Source organism: Miniopterus natalensis, chromosome 18 (genome assembly GCF_054644295.1).
Source record: "Miniopterus natalensis isolate mMinNat1 chromosome 18, mMinNat1.hap1, whole genome shotgun sequence".
NCBI classification, from domain to species: domain Eukaryota; kingdom Metazoa; phylum Chordata; class Mammalia; order Chiroptera; family Miniopteridae; genus Miniopterus; species Miniopterus natalensis.
The window spans coordinates 4,837,011-4,857,262 of record NC_142098.1 but is presented as its reverse complement, the minus strand read 5'-3'; the positions used below and the strand labels follow the sequence as shown (position 1 = coordinate 4,857,262).

The following is a 20,252-nucleotide window of genomic DNA, read 5'->3' as shown; positions in this document are numbered from 1 at the left end:
TAACTTCCCCAGGTCCGGGCTCGCTCTCGAGGAGCCTTTCCTTGGAGAGCCCAAGGTTTCGGTCAGGGTGCAGCCACCTCCTAGGCAGTGCCAGAGGCTAACTGAGCAGGCAGCAGCCGTGGCAGATCTGTGTTTGCCGTGCCCCAGCCTCGGGGCACAGCCGAAGGCCCAGCAAGGCCTCCTCTTTCATCATTAGCTCCCTGGGGATGTGTTTACTTTTAAGGACATCCGTCCATTAGCGGCCACCTCTGGTTTACATTCTGCTGTTGCTGTCACCAGCAAAGCAACATTTAGGAGAAGGGTGCTTGTTTTCCCCCCGAAGGCAGTCCTGACTTTTAGCATGTGACTCAGAGAAAAACAGAACAACAGTTTCTCAGGAGGAGGGGATGGCCTCTCTCTAGAAATGCTGGCAAAAATGTGTGTTCTTCCTGGGGGTGAGGGTGGGGTGGAGCCACAGGAGGTCTCCTTGATTGTCCCAAGCCCATGGTCCCCCCCCCCCGGGGGACTCCAGGGCAGAGCACCTGAGAAAAGGAAAGGGGGGCCTTGGGGCTGTGCTATCACAGAGAGTGCCCTGGAGCCAGAGGCCTGCCGCTGTCTTCCACTTGGCAGCTGCGCAGGGTGGAGGCAGGTCCCTGAATGCAGATGTCCTTTGCTCCTGTCATCCTCCTGGCCCATGGTCAACTCTGGTGTCCTGAGGCACAGCTGGCTTCTGGGATAGCTGCCCTGTGCCTGCCTGGCTTGTCTCCTTTGCCTTCCCACTGATGTGCCCAACCACCTAAGTCAGGTGCCCCTTGGGGCCCCAGTGGCCCAGCAGGAGGACCCGTGCAAAGCTCAGAGGCTGCCAAAGGGAACTGACTCGGTTCTGCCAGCCGGTTCATTCTTAATAATGAGCTCTTTTTAGTTTATTCTTTCTGGAAAACTCCTACTCTCTCTTACCAATTCTTGGTTTTTTTTTCTTGCTTTTCTCCAAAGATGACCTGTGGGCCCCAGAGCAACAAGAGCAAGTGTGAGATTGGCGGGGTGCTGGCAGACACTGGGCAGGGCGTGTACCAGTGGGTATACGCAGGCAGCATGGTGTCCGTGCTGGTGTTCGGCATCACCAAGGGTTTTGCCTTCACCAAGGCCACCCTGATGGCATCCTCCTCGCTGCATGATCGCCTGTTTGACAAGGTACTGCCCCCGGAGCTGCATATGCCACTGTCTGAGAAGAGCCTCCCACTATCTAATTACCAAGAGTGAAGCAAACCCCAGGGAGCTCTGGGAGAGGTGTCATGGGCCCCCAGGCTAGGCTGGGGGTGCTCAGAAAGGTTCCCCAAAGATGCTACGCTGTGGCAGACATGAGCAGGCTAAGCGCATCTCCTGCTCCAAAGAGCCCTGGGTGCAACGAGGGCCTCAGGGAGCACTTCGGGCCCCCTCCTCACGCCACTGCTGTGAGGGCCCTGCGGAGTGCACAGGTGGCCCATTCTTAAGTGGAACTTAGCTTTCTATTGCCCTTGGGCCCAAAACCCCTGCATCCTCCAAAGGGACCCCAGGCTGCACCCCAGGTTTGGAGGGAAGCTGCACATGGAGGCTCTCATTCATGGTGGCCACAGAAAGGGGAGCATCCTCACCTGCCCTGCACTGCTGGCACCTGATGTCGGGCCCTGGAAGGAAGGTCAGGCCCTGCACTCACATCCAGCCCAGCAGAGGGGCCGAGGTTTACTGGACACACACCTTAAACTCATGGACTCTCCACTGTGCCCACAGGTCTTACGGAGCCCGATGAGCTTCTTCGACGTGACGCCCACAGGCAGGCTCATGAACCAGTTTTCCAAGGACATGGACGAGCTGGACGTGAGGCTGCCCTTCCACACGGAGAACTTCCTGCAGCAGCTCTTCATGGTGCTGTTCATCCTCGTGGTCCTGGCGGCCGTGTTTCCGGCCATCCTGCTAGTCCTGGCCGGCCTTGCTGTGGGCTTCCTGGTTCTTTTACGGTAGGTCGATGCACTGCTTTTAAAAAGGGAGCAAGCCAAGCCTGCACAGGTTTGGGTAACTCCATACCATGACTGGCTGTATCAGGTGGCACCGAGTCCTGTGTCCTAGAGCTGTAACCCCCAGGGGGGTTGTGCCCTGCAGGGGGCTCTGTTTTAAAGTCAGCTCCTGAGGCTACCAGGACGTTTACTCAGAATACCTTTGAAAATGCCTTCAGAAGACCACACATCAGATTTTCCTCCCGGATTGGGAAAGTTCCCCTTTTTTTTGCTTGGGCACCAAAAGTGGCCGGCTATATTTAGAGGCTGCACAGTATGAAAGATTTCGGTCTTAAAGGCTAGAAGACATTGCATGTGGCGAGCTGCTCACACTACAGGCAGCACAGAACTGAGACCACGGGAGGGAAGGGCTCGCATTCCTGAGGCTCACACTTATGAGACCCCATCCCCCACCCCCCACACACCCAGGATGGCCCCTCCTGGAGCAGAGCATGGGCTAAGCCCTGACCCTAGTTAGACGCAGCCTGCCTGGCTCTAACTGTCTTGAATGCAAAGTCAGGTCTGTGTGTGCTGAGGTGAGCCCTCTGAGGCCCTACCCGGACGCCCTCTTGGTCCTTTGATCTCCCCACAGCATCTTCCATAGAGGAGTCCAGGAGCTCAAGAGGGTGGAGAACATCAGCCGCTCACCCTGGTTCTCGCACATCACCTCGTCAATGCAGGGCCTGGGTGTCATCCACGCCTATGACAGGAAGGAGGACTGCCTCAACAAGTGAGTCCTGGCCTGCGGCTCGGCCTCAGGGGTCAAGCAACGCGTGGCCGCTCCAGGCTGCTGGGAACCTTCTGAGGGGCAGTGCTGGCCGAGCAGGAGGAGCCTCTCAGACACAGCCCCTCTTCCTGGTGTCGGGGCCCCAAGATGGGAGCTCATTCAGTGGCAGCATTAGTATGAGATTTAACATATTTATTTTTTCACTCTAAAAGTAAAGTGTGTTCAATTTAGGAAAATAGGAGACAACAGGAAACAGAAAGAGAAGTCACCCAAAGGTTTCCAACCCCAATCCTGTGAATATTTTCACATATTTCCTTCCAGTCTTCTTTTTCTCTTTCTGAAATATTTGTAATCATTTTTGTCCTGCTTTATTTTTAAACAGCATTTTTCATGATATTACATATTCCTTGTCAAAAAAATTTTTAAGGTCATGTTACATTTCACCCAGTGGACAAGGCCAGTTTCTTTCTTTATAAAGTGTGGGGACCAGATTAGAATATTTCTCTGGAGTCTCCCAGCTCCAAACTTCTAAAACACAACAGAATCGCACAGAGTCGCTGGGCATGAATCACAGTAGATTCACTGCAGGAGCAAGCAACTCCTAATTTTAAGAGCTTAACACAAAACATGTTTATTCCTCCTCAAGTCACAATGAATGGGGGTCCGTGGGCAGGGGCAGGGATTGTGCACAATCTCTTTATTGGCACTTGTCCATCTCAAGGGTCTTGGGGACTTCTCCAGGGTCCTCTGTGTCTAACTGGTAGATAAGGGGAGAGATTTGGGTGGAGGACCCGTATGAAATTTTTATTGGTTCAACCCCAATGAAGATGCTTATCATTTCTGCACATTCATTGGCCAGATTTCAGTCACCTGGGCTCGCTTAACTGCAAAGAAGTTTGGGAAATGTAGTCCAGCTGTGTCCATAGGGAGAAAAGCAAATGGAGTTTGGTGAATCTATAGCAGTGTCTGCCACATAAGTTTTTCATTTGTTTTTTGTTTTTTTACACACTTATTTACTCATCCAACATGCATTGAGTGCCTTCCATGTTCTTCACAAGATACTGCAGCAACAAGAGTTTTGAGTGGGGGGGGGGGAGGAGTGTTTTAAAATCTTTTCCTTCCTTGAAAATCTAATACACACTTCAAAGTTTGCATGTAATTCTGGCTTTCTGCCCTTCAGCACTCAGGATCTCAATGGGGACTGGCATACTTGTCTTTGGCTCAGCCATCAGCTAGTCCTGTTACTAGTCTGACCTGAATGTCATGTGTCAACTGTCCTACACTGAGCCTCCCAATGTCTGTCCACATAGCCCTATTCCACAACTCATGACAAACAAAACAGATCAAGCTTTGCCTCCCCATGGCCTCCAGAAGGATGCTGGAGGAGAGCTGAGCCCTGTGTGATTGACAGTCTGCCCTCTCTTAATACATTCTTGCCTGCTGTGGACTTCCCAGAGGGCTCGGGCTTCTGACACATACTGCTTTCGCCACCAGAAAAAATGCTAAAGCATTAGCAAAAGGCTTGAGGTCAAATTCCAATTTGATCCCAGCCAGTGATTCTGTTTCTACACCCTCACAGCTAAGACCCCAATGACCTCTAGTCCCTGAGGCTGTCCATTGAATTTGTAGGCTCCATAGCCACACGATGGAGACACCATGGTGTTTGCAAGAATATTTTACCGAAGCTCTGGGAAATCAGCTACAGAGGAAACAGGGAGGGGGAGGGAGCTGCAGAGGGGCTTCCAAACATAATCCTTCTAGGATCTTAGAACTGGACGGAGCAGCAGAGCCCAAGGGTGTTCATGGCTCAGCCAACAGAGGAGTTAGCTCTCTAGGGGCTTAAACATTGAGAGGCTTTCATTTTTTCCCCAATAGTTTCTACCAGTTGGTCCAAGTAGGTCAGGGAAACTTCAGTGGCAATTGAATCTGATGGCTCTTTTGGTTACGGGTTAGCTCAGTCCAGTAAAAATTTCAATTTTGAATGTATTCAAGACACAGCTCTCCCTCTCTCCACAGAGGCTTGGCGTGGTCACGCTGTGCTGCACGCCTGTGTCTTGACATGGGGGGCAGGTGTGCTGGTGGGTGGGAAGCTCCTGGTCTGTTTTTTTTTTTAAAATCCTCACCTCAGGATATTTTTCCATTGCTTTTCAGAGAGAGTGGAAGGAGGGAGAGAGAGAGAGAAACATTGATGTGAGAGAGACACATCGATTGATTGCCTCCCGCATGTGCCCTGACCAGGGCCGAGGATCATCTACAACCGAGGTACGTGCCCTTGGCTGGAATGGAACCCGGGACCCTTCAGCCTGTGGGCCGACGCTCTAACCACTGTGCAAAACTGCCTAGGCACCTGGTCTGTTCTTTTAAACACCCTCTCCCTTTAGTCTCCGAGCCCGGTTCTCTGAGGCTGGTACAGGGGAATGGAAGCAGGGAAGACACACCCTCAGGCGGCCACTTAGTCTGGGTCATTCTCTCCTCTCCACTGCTCATTCCTGCTGATCCAGCTGGCTGTGCAGATGTGCTGCGGGTGGGTGGAGGCCCCCACAGGACCAGATCCCCAGCAGCTCTGCTGAGGCCTTGCCGATGGGCAGGATCTGCCTGGGTCTTCCAGGAAGCTCTGCCTGGCAGCCTCGCCCTAAGGTCCTTGATGAGGGGCCTCCTCGCCTCATGCTGAGCTATGTTGCATCAAGACTCTAGGAACTGCAGGGACCGGCAGATCTGCCTTGTACACAGCTGGGGAACAAGGCACTGCAGGAGTGGGGCCTGCCTCCGCCCCTGGTGGTGTCCTCTCTCCGACACCCTGCCTTGTGCTCCTTCCCCTCCCTCACGCCCTGGACCCAGCACAGCGGCGACACATCAGCGCCCTCTTCTCGAAGAGGCCCAGCTTTATAAACAGCCACCTTGACTCTTCTTTTCCTTATTTGGGGAGGGGAACCCATCAAGCGCCCTCTCTCCCCTCCTGTAGCATCACAAACAGTGACCATCCCTAAAGGCGACCGCCTCCGCGGTACACCCCAAGCCTTTTATAGATCAAGGGGCCAACGGTCAATTCCACAAGGCCTTCGGGGTGGCTGACTCTAAGGCAGGGATCCTTTGGAGGCAGAGTGTGAGGCACTCCAGCCCTTTTGTTCTCAGCTGAGGCCCCGGTGGCCAGTTCTGGGAAAGACAGCAAGAGCCCACCCAGCGCAGACTCTGCTGCACATGGGGTGGCTCAGAATACCTGTGAGTCAAAGATATCTACGGCGGCAGATTTCAGAGCATGGACAGATGTTCGTTTCTGTAAAAGTGCATTCGCCCTTGATGAAGATTTCCCCCTGCCTTATTTCCCCGGCAGCCCTGACTCTAATCTGTGGGCGCACACCTGCCCTCCTGTTTTGTTCGGTTTCTTAATTTCAGGTTTATGATGCTCAATGATGAAAACTCCAGCCACCTCCTGTACTTTAACTGCGCTCTGCGGTGGTTTGCTCTAAGGATGGATGTCCTCATGAACATCGTCACCTTCATCGTGGCCTTGTTGGTGACCCTGAGTTTCTTCTCTATCAGCTCCTCATCCAAAGGCCTGTCATTGTCCTACATCATCCAGGTACCACCAGGTGCAAGGGCGGGCTTGGCCTAGAGGCTCTCAGGTAGAGCGCATGAGGGAGGATGGGCGTAATGGAAACCCAGCTCGATGGGCTTAAACAATAGAGCGAGCTTGGGGGTTCACATCATTAGAAGGCTTGGTGGCTGTGTGGGCTTCAGGCACGGATGGGCCATGGCCCCTGGCAGTGCCCACCTCCTCCGATGACTTTCTGCATGGCTGTGGTGACCAGCAGCTTCTGAGGGCTATAGAAGGGAAGGAAGAAAGCAGGAGGCAAGTAGTTCCTTTCCTGCCCACTGAACAGGAGCCCTGGGGTTTACGCTGACTGGGCTAATTTAGGCACCCCAGAACTAATTGGTGGCTTGTTGTGATCGGGGTCATTGGTTTAGGCCAAGAGGCAGAGTCACACCCCACCCACCCCCGAGCCACACAGCTGCCCCAAATGGGGAGAGGGAAAAGCATGCTGGAGAGGCAGCCACGAAGTCCATGGCAAATAATCACTGACTTCTTCTGGGTCACTTTGGCTTTTTTCTTTCGAAAAATAATAATAGTGAATCATGTGCCATTGACTATGTGTCAGACACTGTTCTACATCCTACATACATTAATTCATCTATCCCCACAAAAGCCATACGAGAGAGGCACGGCCGTAATCCCCATTTGACAGGTGAGGAGACTGTGGGCCAGAAAAACTTGTGCAGGATCACACACCTGTCGTGTGTGAGAGCCAGGATTTGAACCCTCGCCATCTGGGTCTGATCCCACCTGAGCCTGACCCTCCTTCCTTGATATCAGCCTCCAGTTTTTCTCTTTGGAAGCTTTTCCGATGCAGCCCGTATCCTTGGTGCTCTGAATTCCAGGACCATGTGCCCAAGTGTGGGTCTTTCATTTATTCTGCTCAAGGCTGTGGGTTATTTTACACTAAAGTCAAACCTCTCTTCAAGTTGGAAAAATGTCTCCTACTCCTGTTTTCTCTTCCTGTGACTCATACCGGATGAATATTGAACTTCTTGCATCAACAGTTCTTTGTTTCTTTTATCTCAAAATCCTCTGTTCTTGTCTTTTCATCTTGAGTCTGGGAATTTTCCTTAGCTTTGTCATTCAGCCATTCCTTTGACTCTTAAGTCTGGCAAGCATATATTCATATACTTAATTTCCACAAACTCTCAGTTTTTAAAACAATCATTTTTAAATGGATGCCTATATATTTTTAAAATCTTTGAGTGTGTTAATTAGAGGTTCCCGCCCTTCCTTAACTTGTCCTCTCTTCTTTGACTAATATCTGTTTTTTCCAGGGTCAATTCTTCTGTTTATCTGGTTCCCGCTCTTTGTGCCATTGGCTCCGTGTGTATGATTCTTGTCCTTAAGGAGGAGGGACCGGGTGGGGTACTCGGGTCTCCTCTGCCTCTGCATATGCCTGGAGGGGTCCCCGGATTTGAAGGTTCATAACTGTGGGTGGGGGGGGGAAGTCTTTTCCACAGGTGGCTTCACTGCAAGAAAGCAGCCAGGAAGGTAGATTTAACGGGGTCTTATATAGGGTGCTATTGTGGATCCCCATTTATTCCCAGGTAAGCTGCTCAGTTTCTTTAGAGAAGTGTGTGTGTGTGTGTGTGTGTGTGTGCGCCTGTGCTGGCCTAGGGATAAAGCATCAGCTACTTGTCCTTGGTTGGAAGAAACAGCAGGGCGAGGGGTCAGTGGGTCCCAGGGGAGTGGTGTCTGCAGACAGGCTGCTCGCCAGCCTTGTCGGGGGCCCCTCCTCACAGCTGGGGCCTTGAGTTCTGCTGGACCGAAGGCCCCTGAGCCCGGGCAGGACATTCTGCCCCATTCTAGCCAAACGCTCTAATCCTCCTCCCACCTTCCGGAAACCTGCAGCTCCCGTGCAATGACCTCCCTTCCCCACCGCCTTGCTGTCAAGGGCCTCTTCTTTTTTGAAAATCTGATATCATTTTAATGGTATTTTGGGGCAGAGGGAGGAAAACATGCTCTCAGGACTCGACCTTAAGTGGGAAAGACGCGGTTTCCCGGTTGGCGCGCGTTTTCGTCTGTGGCTGCCTCGTGAAACGTGGAGCAGATGATGCTGAAGAGATGCTCTTACTCGCTCCAAGTGAGACAGCTCCTCAGCTGAGGTTACGCTTTTGGGGGGGACCATCGGCTCCCCAGGAGACTGTTTGGCAACATTCCCATAAGGCGGGGAAGTCTGCACACTGACTGAGATCTGGGGGATGTTTATGGAGCACTGGCCCCCTTTGGAAAACACAGAATCCGAATGACAGAGCGTCCCTGTTGTCCCCGGAGAACAGAGGCGGCTCCCGGATGGGTGGGAACCTGGTGTGAAGCCCCGAGGAGCAGGCAGAGAACGGAAAGCAACATGGGCCAACCTCAGGGAGCAGGGAAAACTCAGGTGGTGCTGAGCCCGGGGACGGCTGCCCGAGACTGGGGAGCTGATGCCCTTGACCTTCACACAGTGTGTGTAGGCCCCTCTCAAGGTCAGGGTTCATCGTTCATTCCCCAGATACCCACCCTGAGCCAGGAACCGTGCGGGCCGCCGCCGCGGGAGAGAGCAAGCTGGGCTGTCCGCTCCCGGGGCTCGTCTTCTCCTTAGATATGAAGGGTGCCGTGCGGGCGGCTAAGGCGGTGCCCAGTGCAAACGAATCAGAAGTCCTCTGTGTCATGAAGATAGCAGAGTGTGAGCCCTGTGGCTGTCAGTAGGGAGGGGCCGTTGGATCTGATTGATAGAGGAGACCTCTGCCCAGAGGTGACTTCCAAGCTGAGACCTACATGATAAAGAACCGCCGGGGAAGATGGAAGGAGAGGGCCAGGGAAAGCCGCCGGGGTTGGCAGGACCCTGATGCGTCTGAGGAGCTCAGCAGTCCCTGGGGCCAGAGCAGAGTGGTGGACAGTGCGTCCTGAGGCTGGCAAGGATAACTGCAGCAGTGTGTCAGCCGTGGGCAGGGTGGCCCTATATTCTAAGAAAGTGTTTCTCAGCTGCAGCGCTATGGACCTTCGGGCCAGAAAATCTTGTGGGAGGGGCTGTCCTATGTGTTGTAGGATGTTAGCAGCCTCCCTGACTTCTAACCAGAGATACCAGCAAAAACCCCCTTCTCTAAGCTCAGGACAACCAAAAATGTCTGTAGACATTGCCAAATATCCCCCGGGGGCATACTCACCCCAGGGGAGAGCCTCTGCTCTAAAGGCCATGGGCAGCCAGCGGTGTGTGCCAGGCAGGGAGCAGCAGGGAGGCCAGCTGAGGGGAGCTGTCTGCTCCCCCTCACTCTCCTGCTCGGCCACGCTGCACCTTCCTGCTAAGGCTGCATGCTGAGGCTACCCAGAGCTTTTTTGCCCCAGACGGCCCGGGGGGCTTCTTACCACGAAGCCCTCTGCTCACACCGCCTTCCTCAGCAGCCCGCCCCAGGGAGCTGCGGCCCAGCGGCGCTCGCCTTACCATCCTGTCCCACTGGCATTCTTATCGCTCCCCGACACCACCTGCGTCTCATCCTGCCAGCCCAGGGGGCGGGAGCCCATGAGTGCAGGGACCCCGACTATCAGGCTCGCCCTGGGACACCAGCTCCCATGTGCCTGGCCCAGCCACCGCTCTCAGTGGAGCTCTGCCTCGAGCCCACCAGCCGTTTTGTGACTGAGGTGGTGCAGCTGAAGCCCCAGCACCCCAGGGCAGGCAGGGGACCCCTGGCTGCAGGAGGGCGCTCAGTGCAGCCCGGGGCAGGCCTCAGGCCTCGGGCCTCAGGCTGGGGTCCTCCCAGCTAGGAGGGCCCCATGGTGACGGGAGGGACTTAGGGGAGGAGCAGACCAGCTTCCTCAGGGCAACTTGGGTGAGCTCCATCCCAGCACCCTCAGCGGGATGGAGCTTCAGCTGCCCACAAATGAACCTCTTGGCTCACCCTCTCTCCTGTGCCTCACTGTCCCCAGCCCCTGCTGATACTTTTTGGGTCCACCTGCTGGACAAGCTTCCTGGGGCTGCTGTAGAATCATCATAAGCTAGTACGTCAAAACCGAGACATTTACCCTCTTACAGCTCTGGAGGCCAGGAGTCCAAGAGGAAGGAGTCTTCCCTCCCTCTGAAGGCCCAGGGAAGGGTGGGTTCCTTTCTGTCCCGGCTTCTGGTGGCTGTGGCATCCTGGGTGATCCTCGGCGTGTCGCTGCATCGCTCCAACCTCTGCCTCCACCTTCACACTTCCGTCTCCTCTTCCCCATGTCTCCTCCCCTGTCTCTTATAAGGACCCTTGTCATTGGATTTAGGATCCCCCCCCGGGCATCCAGGAAGATCTCAGGATCCTTAATTATACCCACAAAGATCCTTTTCCGAGTGAGGTCACATTCACAGGTCCCAGGGGTGCTGATGTGGGCACAGCTTTTGGGGACCACTGTTCACCCTGTCCTCATACAACTGCTCACACTCAGCTCTCAGGGTCAGCTTCTGGGGGATCCTGGCCGTATCAAGCCACACACCCCAGTCTGGGCCTAGGCTTTTCTCATGTCGGAAGCAAGCAGATGGGCTGAGTGGCTTTCTTCTACTTCTGATCATCTGTGACGCCTCTTGGCTGTGGGTGGGGTAAAGCAGGGAGGGCGGAGAGGTCAGGACCCCCCCAGGGGCAGCAAGGGACCCATGCCCAGCAGTCTGCAGGTTGGAGAACCTTGCTCACAGAGCTCACACCAGGAGGCCATGACCAGGTGAAGCTGTGGGGGGCTGACTGAGACCCCCTGGAGTGCCAGGGAAAATGCAATGACCACTTGTTGCTAAACGCAAAGGAGATGTTGAAAGGCAAAAGCACCCAACAGGAGGAGCCTCACTTCCAGGCACTTGGCTGGGAATGCAGGCCTGTCGTTTGTGTGGTGCTGAGTGAGACGGGAGACTTGCGGGGGTGGGGGGTTGGGGGCTGGCGACTTTACTGAAGGCCCTGGAGCCAACAGAGGGCCCTAACTGCTGCTTGCTCCTGTGCCCCAGCTCAGCGGGCTGCTCCAGGTGTGTGTGCGGACGGGAACAGAGACCCAGGCCAAGTTCACCTCCGTGGAGCTGCTCAGGGAGTACATCTCGGTAAGAAATTAGTGCCAACGAGTTAACTCTGGCAGAATTCCTGCGAGCATTGACTCTTTTTACCTGTGAAAGGGGTATTTTTAAAAACTGAACTCAGACCACAACCTCTCTTCTTAAAACCCGTATTTATAATACAGTCCGAAGCCCTTGATGTTGAGAGAGAGGTTCTTTCAAAAACAATTTCCCAAGGCTGTTTCTGTACACAGAAAAGAGAACTCGGTGGCTCACCTTAGTCTAACTCTTCTTTAAAATGTGTATGTTTAACTTACAATCCTGCTGTTCTTTGAAAAGTCTAGTGATTCAAGCAATCACTTTCCAAGGCTTTGAATAGCATTTGGCCCCTTTACAAACTTAATTAAACACTTTAAAACATTTAAAACTGCATTTTAAAATTTAATTGATTACATTTCCTTTTTAAGTATGCCGATTATCTGATTTAACCTCCTGAGGTTACATACAGCAAATAACTGTAGATTTATGTAACCCACTTACGTCTTTGAGTTTGCCTAATAATTCCAATGCTCTATATAAACAGTACACTTTTTTAAAAAAAAATATATCTTTATTGATTTCAAAGAGAGGAAGGGAGAGAGAGATAGAAACATCAATGATGAGAGAGTCATTGATTTGCTGTCTCCTGCACCCCCGCATTGAGGATCGAACCTGCAACCCGGGCATGTGCCCTGACTGGAAATCAAACTGTGATCTCCTGGATCCTAGGTTGATGCTCAACTGCTGAGCCACACCTGGCCAGGCTAAACAGTACACTTTTAACCTAAAATCATATTTACATAAATTATTCAATTATGATCTTAAGTTAGAATCACAAGACAAATGTTATTAATATTATGAAACCTTAAAACACGAAATATGCAGATTCCTTAAACCAAGGGTGGGGAACGCTTTTTCTGGCAAGGGCCATTTGTATATTTCTAAAATCATTCTTGAGCCATACAGAATTACCAACTTAAAAATTAGTTATGAGAAAAGCTCCTAGATTGATTGACTTTTGAGTCCTGCCTGAGGTTGCCTTGGCAGGGCCAGACCAAATGATTTCGAGGGCCTGGCCAGGTCGGACGTTCCCCACCCCTGCCTTAAACTAAAAATATTACCGTTACAATTTTGCCTCTCTGAAATACTTTTACTATTAATCCTAAGTTGTAGGGTTAGATAATTTATTAGAAGTTTTTCTTGGTTTGGAGGTAGGCCTGTAGTGCTATGAACTTCCCTCTCAGGACTGCTTTCGCTGTGTCCCATAGATTTGGAGTTGTTGTGTTTACTACTAATTCTAAATCTTCCATGGGTTAAACACTCGCTGTCTAGAAACACAATCATTCTTGGCTAACTGTTGTTCCTCATCGACCAGAAATTCAGGCTGTCCGCAACCCTGATGGGGCTCATGGGAGCCCTATTTCTTGTCGCTAACAGGGACTTCTTAACTTCAGAGGAAGGGTTGGTCTTGTAATGCAGCCGGCTGCTCTATCCTTAATTACACTTTGCATTTCATGGGCTCTTTGGAAACTTAAATGTCCTCTCCACGACCCTGCCTTCTTGTCATCCTGCTCCAATACCACGATGACTCCTGCAGATGTAGAAACTGTCTGGATGAATTCTGCAAATCTCACGGCTGGGCCCCCATGTGCTACACAGCTTCCAGGTCATGAGGTCACACTGCTGACGCATGCCCAGGCCCACAGGGTCCCTATGAGCGGTCCCTCGTAGTCATCCGTCTCTACTCCCTAAGCTTCAGCTGCCCACGAGACCTTCCTTTCCATTCCTCCCAGTGCCGAGTGTGCTCTGCCTTCAGGGCCTCTGCACTAGCGACCCACTCTGCCGGGAAGGCGCTGGACACAAATGTCCTTGTGGCGGGACCGTCTCAGCGTTCAGGTCTCAGGTGCCTTCCTCCAGTTACTTTGATTGCTCCCAGGCCCTCTGACCACGCATTGCACATTCTGTTACCGTCCTCTGACGTACTGTCTTCATTCCCGACGCCTTTTCTTCCTCTTTATCCGGCTCTCCCGCGGGAAAGTGAGTTGCATGGGTGCCAGTCCTCACCGGTCTAGTCGGCCATGGACGCTCGCGCCTCGAACGGTGCGAGTGAATGAATTAAACCAATGGAGAAGTGAGTGAGTATTAACCTGCCACTGGTTATTGTGCTTTTCAGGCCTGTGTTCCTGAAAGTACCCAGCCCCTGGGAGTGGGGCCCTGTCCTCCTGATTGGCCCAGCCACGGCGAGATCACTTTCAGAGACTATCAGATGAGATACCGGGACAGCACCCCCCTCGTTCTCGACGGGCTGAACTTGCACATCGGGAGTGGGCAGACGGTTGGGATCGTCGGAAGAACGGGGTCTGGTGAGAACGGGCCCTGAGGGTGTTTCTTCCAGGTTGTTTTCTTTGCATTCCCACTGGGTCCACTAGTTAAGGGCAGAGTGGCCTATAAATTAGGATTTCAGGTTGAATGGGTGTGCAGAGTTGGAAGCAAACACACGTCAGTTTTTGAGTTAATTAAATGAGAACCATTCTGGTGAAACGAGACTCAGAGGATAAGCGGCGTGTGAATAGCCACCGCAGGGAGGGGCGGGTTAACCAGAGTGGGGAATTTCTGTCTGCACGGCCATCCTCGCGGAGCGTTTCCACTGCATTAAACATTCCCTGGACTAGATACTCAGATGTGATCGGAGCATAAGCTGATGTCTGACCTGCTCTTGCTTTTACCGCCCAGGCAAGTCGTCGCTGGGAATGGCCTTGTTCCGCCTGGTGGAGCCAGCTGGTGGCACCATCCTCATTGATGAGGTGGACATCTGCACGATTGGGCTGGAGGATCTCAGAACCAAGCTGACTGTGATCCCCCAGGACCCTGTCCTGTTTGTAGGTACAGTAAGGTAGCTGTTTTTGACAGTTGTGCATTCCTATTTTTGGGTAGCGAGATCAGACCAACCAGGAGCTCTGGGAGGTGCCCATGGCGTGGCTGACCTGGGGCTGCTCTACCTGAGGGAAGCTGTGTGCCCAGGGGCTGGCACCGGTTCCCCAGGGGGGCCATGGGAGGAGCCGAGACCTGGGGTCCTGAACATTGCTTGTGTGTATAAACACCATGGCTAGTAAGCAAGACGCTTATACATAGGATGAGCAGACATCCCAGTTGGCCCCGGTTTATGCCTGTGTCTGAGCATCCTATCAAGTTTAGCAACAGCCACTCAAAAATACCCGTCTGTGTGACAAAATGAGTGGGGATCCGACATATGCAGCTGTCCATCGGAAAGTGCGTGAGAACAGAAGCTCGCATACAAGAACAGTGGGGTTGCAGATCCTACAGGGCTTAAGATCAGACGTGCAGCCTCCAGGAGAAAGCCGGTCTCTCACTTGGTCCCGGGAGTGCTGACCCTCTCCTGAGAGGGACATCTCTCCCACTGAGAAGTAGGGCCCGTATTTAGCATTGTATGAAAAATACATTTTGTGTCTAGACTCATGCCCCATAAGTGAGCCGCTCGCCTTCTGGGAGCCCCAGGGCTGCAGACGTAGCTCGTGCTTCTGAAGGCAGAGTGAACCCAATGGCCCGTCAAGTTGCTCCCTATCCCTTTCTCTCCACCAAGAATTTGCAGAAGGTGGCATTCACTCGACTGCCCATGGCCGCCGAGGACCAGTGAGTCTTCCTGGGCGCCGAGCTCGGTGCTGTGTCTGGGCTGCTTTCACATACCTGCCTTGTGGGCTCTGCTCCATAACAGAGCTGTGGGTTCTTGGTCTCTTGACCTGAGGTTGGTATTTGATGGGCCTTGGGCCTGGGCTAAGTAAGCACTGCCTGGGGAGCCACTGGGTTATAACCACCTCCTGCTCCCCCTCCACACTGCAGAAAACCTGCTCCCCCACCTCTCCTCCTCAGAAATCCAGCTCCCTCCCCTTTCCTCGTTGCAGGTACAACCTGGACCCCTTTGAGAGTCACGCGGATGAGATGCTCTGGCAGGTTCTGGAGAGAACATTCATGAGAGACACAGTAGGTCTTGGGGGCTGTCCAGGATGGGTCTGCTTAGCACCTGTGCCCCAGACACCTGGTCTAGGCTTAAACTCGGCAAGCACTGGGCCAGCGTTTGGCCAGGCTTACTTGTTGGCCCTACATATGTGAGAAGAGCACAAGCCTTGTTTACGTGTTAAGATGAAAAGCAACAATAAATAAAATTGATCAGGTCTCTGCAATGATTCCGCCAAGACCTCCACATGTATCACAGCGCTTGGTCCTGACTACAGCCCTCGGAGGCTGGCACACCCGCCTCCGTTAGAGATGCCAAAATGAAGACTCAGGAAGTGCCGGGGCAGGCTAGTGGATGGCAGAGTGGAGGCCCCAACCCACCTCCACCTGACTTAGAGCTGAGGGAGTGCCTCACTGCTCTGCCCCTGGCCTCACCTGCCCTTGGGAACAATAGACCCGGGAAGGTGAGCAGCGTGGCAGTTCCCAAGGCCCTGTGACCCGGCTCCACAGGGGAGCATGGCCACCTCTGCAGCCCACAGGGGACATTATTCCCTCAGGACTTGGTGCCAAGAAGAGCATATCCCCATGCCACTTTGACTTGTGCTGGATAAATCGGACCCTGTCTTACCTTTCCCGATGACTAGAAGACTGTCCCATCCCACCTCTGTTTTGTCCATGGAAACAGGGACCCTGGGAGCCATTTATACTTGTTTGCACTTCTCTCGACGCATCTGCATGTCACATGTATTCTTTTGGAGAGGCATCGATGGGGTAAAATCACACTGTGATTTAAATTATCAGTGTCCACCTACTCCCCTTCTTTCCCTGGTGCCAGTTTGCAATGTTGAAATGATTGTTATTTTCACTTTCTTTTGCTCAGTAAAATAAAGGCAGCCGAGGAATACAAGAGGAGGGGGGAATCAATACAGATGACACAGGACAATTTTATAGATCCTCAGCATAAACGGGGCATTCTCTGTGCTTTATAGATAATGAGACTCCCGGAAAAATTGCAGGCAGAAGTCACAGAAAATGGAGAGAACTTCTCAGTCGGGGAACGGCAGCTGCTCTGCATGGCCCGGGCGCTGCTCCGCAACTCCAAAGTAAGGAAACAGCAGGGAAACCATTGGTAGGGCTCTGCTGATTTCCCGCAGCGCCACTCCATCCCATCCACTGGGGGAGGGAGGGGGAGCCCGGCTTTGTCTTTTGGCAAAGAGAGAGCAGTTGCCATTTAAAAACAGATTCCTTTTTCTTAAGACAAAGTTGTGAGAGGTAAAAATTGAATAATAACAGCCATTTACACAACAGCACCTGCCTCTCTCCACTCTCTCCCTGGGGGGTCTGCTTTGGTATTCTATCTTCCTGGGTGGTCTGAGTTTGAGAAATCTCCCTCTCAACTTCTTCCCTTTGTCCCTGAATGGTTGGATGCCTGATAAATAGGACCCAGGACAGTCAAGAATGCTAGGATCTAGGAATGGTGAAATTTATGCTCATTTTTCTTAGTGACTTAGACATCCTTGCTCATGGTTTCAAAGAAGGGGTTGCTGGTGCTTTAGACGTCTCATTCTCTGAGCCCTGATCCAAGTGTAGCCCCCGTGTGTGTTCCCTAGATGTCCGAAGGGCAGGAAAGGAGCAGCCCACCCTCAGTGCTGACTGCCAAGCAGTTTTGTGTTGTTTTAGCATTTCATGCTCTTAATAAGGTATAACCCCCTTTTACCAACAAGGAAACAAACAGAGCCTGGGGTAAGTTAAGTAATGTAGCCAGGATCAAGCAGCATGAGCACTGAGTCCCATCCCTCTGACTGGTAGACCAGCACTGTGGGAGGTCAGAATAATGCCCCTGCCCATCCCCTACAGACATCCACGCCTTGACACCCAGAACCTGTGACTGTGTTATTTACCTGGGAAAAGGGGCTTTGCCAATTTGATTACATCAAGGGTTGTGAGGTGAGATTATCCTGGATTACCTGGGTGAGCCAGGTCTTTATTAGAGGGAAGCAGAAGAGGTAGGAAGAGGAGATTTGACAATGGAAGTGGAAGTTAGAGGGATGCCAGGAAGGGGCCATGGGCCAAAGAGTGCAGGCAGCGTCTAGAAGCTGGGCAGACAAGGGACTGGTTTCTGCCCTAGAGCCGGCAAATGGAATGCAGTCTTGACAATACCTTGACTCTGGGACTTTTAATTTCCAGAACTGTGAGATAATAAATCCGTGTTGTTTTAAGCCTCTGAATTTGTGTGAATTTGTTACAGCAGCAGCAGGAAGCTAATGTAAGTTATTATACCGCATGCTGACTCATGTTAGCATGGTAGAAAATCCTGGATACTTCTTCCTACCAGTTTGCAGGATCAGAATAAACCACTTAAAAAGAGGAGTAAAGACGATAAACCTTGCTCCCCAGCCAGTCCCTCTGGAGAAGACGAAGGTGGTGTGATGAGACTTTTATTTTGCCATTCTTTTTCTAACTTTTTGAAATGAATACCTAGCTCATTACTTTTCATCTCTTCTCCATAAATAAATAAATAAATAAATAAATAAATAAATAAATAAATAAATAAAGCTAAGACTATAAATTTTCCTCTAGGTACAGCTTTGGCTTACTGTGATTTTTACGATGTTTCTTCCTCAACAGATCATTCTCCTTGATGAAGCCACTGCCTCCATGGACTCCAAGACTGACAGCCTTGTTCAGAGCACTGTCAAAGATGCTTTCAAAGGCTGCACGGTGCTGACCATCGCCCACCGCCTCAACACGGTCCTCAACTGCGACCTCGTCCTGGTCATGGAAAACGGGAAGGTACAGGAAGCTATTGGCATCACCTGGCTCCAATGGTTTGGGCTCTAAGGTGGGTGGATATTTTCTGACAATTTCAGCTCTTCTTCTTTGGCTTTCAGGTGGTTGAGTTTGACAAGCCTGAAGTCCTTGCTGAGAAGCCAGATTCTGCATTCGCGATGTTACTAGCAGCAGAACACAAAGTCCGGTTATAAGATCCCAGCAGATTTTAGAGGAGGAGGAGGAGGAGTTTGATGAGCCTGCAGGAGGAGGGCTGTCATCCCCGCAGGCAGCCCTGGTCCGTGTCCTTCCCACTTCTGACCCAGAATGAGCTGAGCAGAGGTTGCTTCCCGACCTTGCCTGGTCCATGCCTTCTGACCTCACTTGGTGGGCCTGGGGCCTGGGGCTGGTTCTAGGTGGTGAACAGAGGCAGATGAAGCTAGTGGGTCAAAAAACTGCCCCTCACCTCCTGAAACCCCAAGGCTCCCTCATGTGTCCTTATCAGTACTACCCTGTGCCTGAAAAACAGTAACTTTCTGTTAAAAACTGGTCAAAGTAAACAGAACAGGCAAATTCCTAGGATGGAGTTTGTAAAGGTTTCCTGCCTCGTTGTCAGGAGGGAAGAGAGCTGAGTTTCTTCCATTTAACTTCTATCCACATGTATTTGAGTGCATGACGTGCCGTAACCACACGGGTCTACAGCACAAAAGATTGATTCCAGTGTTTGGTGAAAACCTTTTTTTTAAAAAAAATTAAATTAAAAAAAATCATATTGCATGCTCCATTTGATCTCATATAAGTAACCAGGACAACAAAATGTTGGCATTTCTCTATAAATGACATTTTATATCTTCTCTGTTGGTCATTAAAATGCAGCAGGAAGCTAAACTACCCCGAAACGTTGCCTTGCAGTTACATTGCTGAACCTGTTCTAACGCCTGTACTACTTCCTCTCACAGACCCTATTGCTTTCTCCACTGGCTCAGTAATAAACCCCACAGCGTTTCTCAAATAAAAGGCTCTCTTTGCAACTACAAGGCTGGCTGTGATGGAGGCAGTAAAGACACATTCCCAGTAGCCCAGGAGTTAGAGCTAATTCATGGTGACGCTGGGGGGAAAAAACAAGAAAATCCGATGGGCTCCCGTGCAGGGTTTGGAGGGCCCTCCACGTCTGGCTGCTTCCTGTTCCGTTCCTTAGGATTAAAGGCCCAAAGGAGCACTAGTTCCATGGAAGCAAGGAAGGGTTTCCAGTCCTCATCACCCCCCGAAGATTCCCGACTGATGAATATGCCCCCTCCCTTCCCTCCCTGCTGCCTTAGGTCAGCCAGTCTCAGAAAGAACTCACCGGCGGGTTTTTTCTTGCTCTTCAGGTAAACAGATCTAAAGTTGGCCCAGAATTGTTGGTTAAAATGTAAAACATTCTTTGCTAAGAATTGGAATCACATTGGCCAGAATAGCAGGATTTGAAGTGAACTGGAAAGGACAGGAGGGTGTTTGGGGTCAGATGGCCTGATCAAAGAAATCACTTTTCTTTCGGTACAAGGCCACCTGTGGGCGAGGCTAAATTGAGCACTAAAACCTTCACAAAATGCGATTTCCATGGAGGGGGTCAGCCTGACTCCATGAACTGCACATTTGTGCCAAGAAATCTCCCCTCTGGTGGGATGGGCATCAAAGGGCCAGACTGAGGTCGTTGCTATGGCTTCAGCACAAAACACAGCGGGCCAGGTGATCTTCCCCCTCAGCTCCGGGAGCCTCTGAGCACTGGGCCTCCTTCACCTGGCAAAACCACACCCAAGAAAGGTTTATGGCAATTGTTTTACATTTCTTTTTTTTCTTTTTCTGAACAGATACATTTTCTTTAATCTGTCTTTACTGATTTTAGAGAGAGACGAAGGGAGAGGGAGAGGGAGAGAGAAACATCGAGAGAGAGACATCAACATGGGTCGACTGCCCCCTGCACTCCCCACAAGGGGATCGATCCCACAACCCGGGCATGTGCCCTGACCGGGAATCATGCTGGAGACCTCTTGTTGCGTGTGGGGGTTGATGCTCAACCACTGAGCCACACAGGCGGGGCTTGTTGACATTTCTTTACAAATCGATTTATTATGTTAAAATATAATTTACCACTTTAACCACTTTCCAGGGTGCCGT

At 51.7% G+C, this 20,252-nt stretch overlaps 1 protein-coding gene across 4 annotated transcripts in view; it reads left to right on the top strand.

The window, feature by feature from the left end:
- The window catches only part of ABCC12 (ATP binding cassette subfamily C member 12), a 45,012-nt gene extending 26,702 nt beyond the window's left edge, over window positions 1–18,310 (top strand). For 2 of the 4 annotated variants that reach the window (XM_087827416.1, XM_087827415.1), the window contains 11 exons: window positions 973–1,170; window positions 1,747–1,973; window positions 2,602–2,739; window positions 6,130–6,316; window positions 11,274–11,363; window positions 13,528–13,717; window positions 14,088–14,247; window positions 15,275–15,353; window positions 16,316–16,429; window positions 17,955–18,119; window positions 18,218–18,310. In XM_087827416.1, coding sequence (XP_087683542.1) covers window positions 973–1,170; window positions 1,747–1,973; window positions 2,602–2,739; window positions 6,130–6,316; window positions 11,274–11,363; window positions 13,528–13,717; window positions 14,088–14,247; window positions 15,275–15,353; window positions 16,316–16,429; window positions 17,955–18,119; window positions 18,218–18,310 — 1,641 coding nt within the window. The remainder of the gene's footprint in view (window positions 1–972; window positions 1,171–1,746; window positions 1,974–2,601; window positions 2,740–6,129; window positions 6,317–11,273; window positions 11,364–13,527; window positions 13,718–14,087; window positions 14,248–15,274; window positions 15,354–16,315; window positions 16,430–17,954; window positions 18,120–18,217) is intronic. The other 2 variants (XM_016213768.2, XM_087827417.1) reach the window with 2 other exon arrangements.
- Window positions 18,311–20,252: the final 1,942 nt, after the last annotated feature.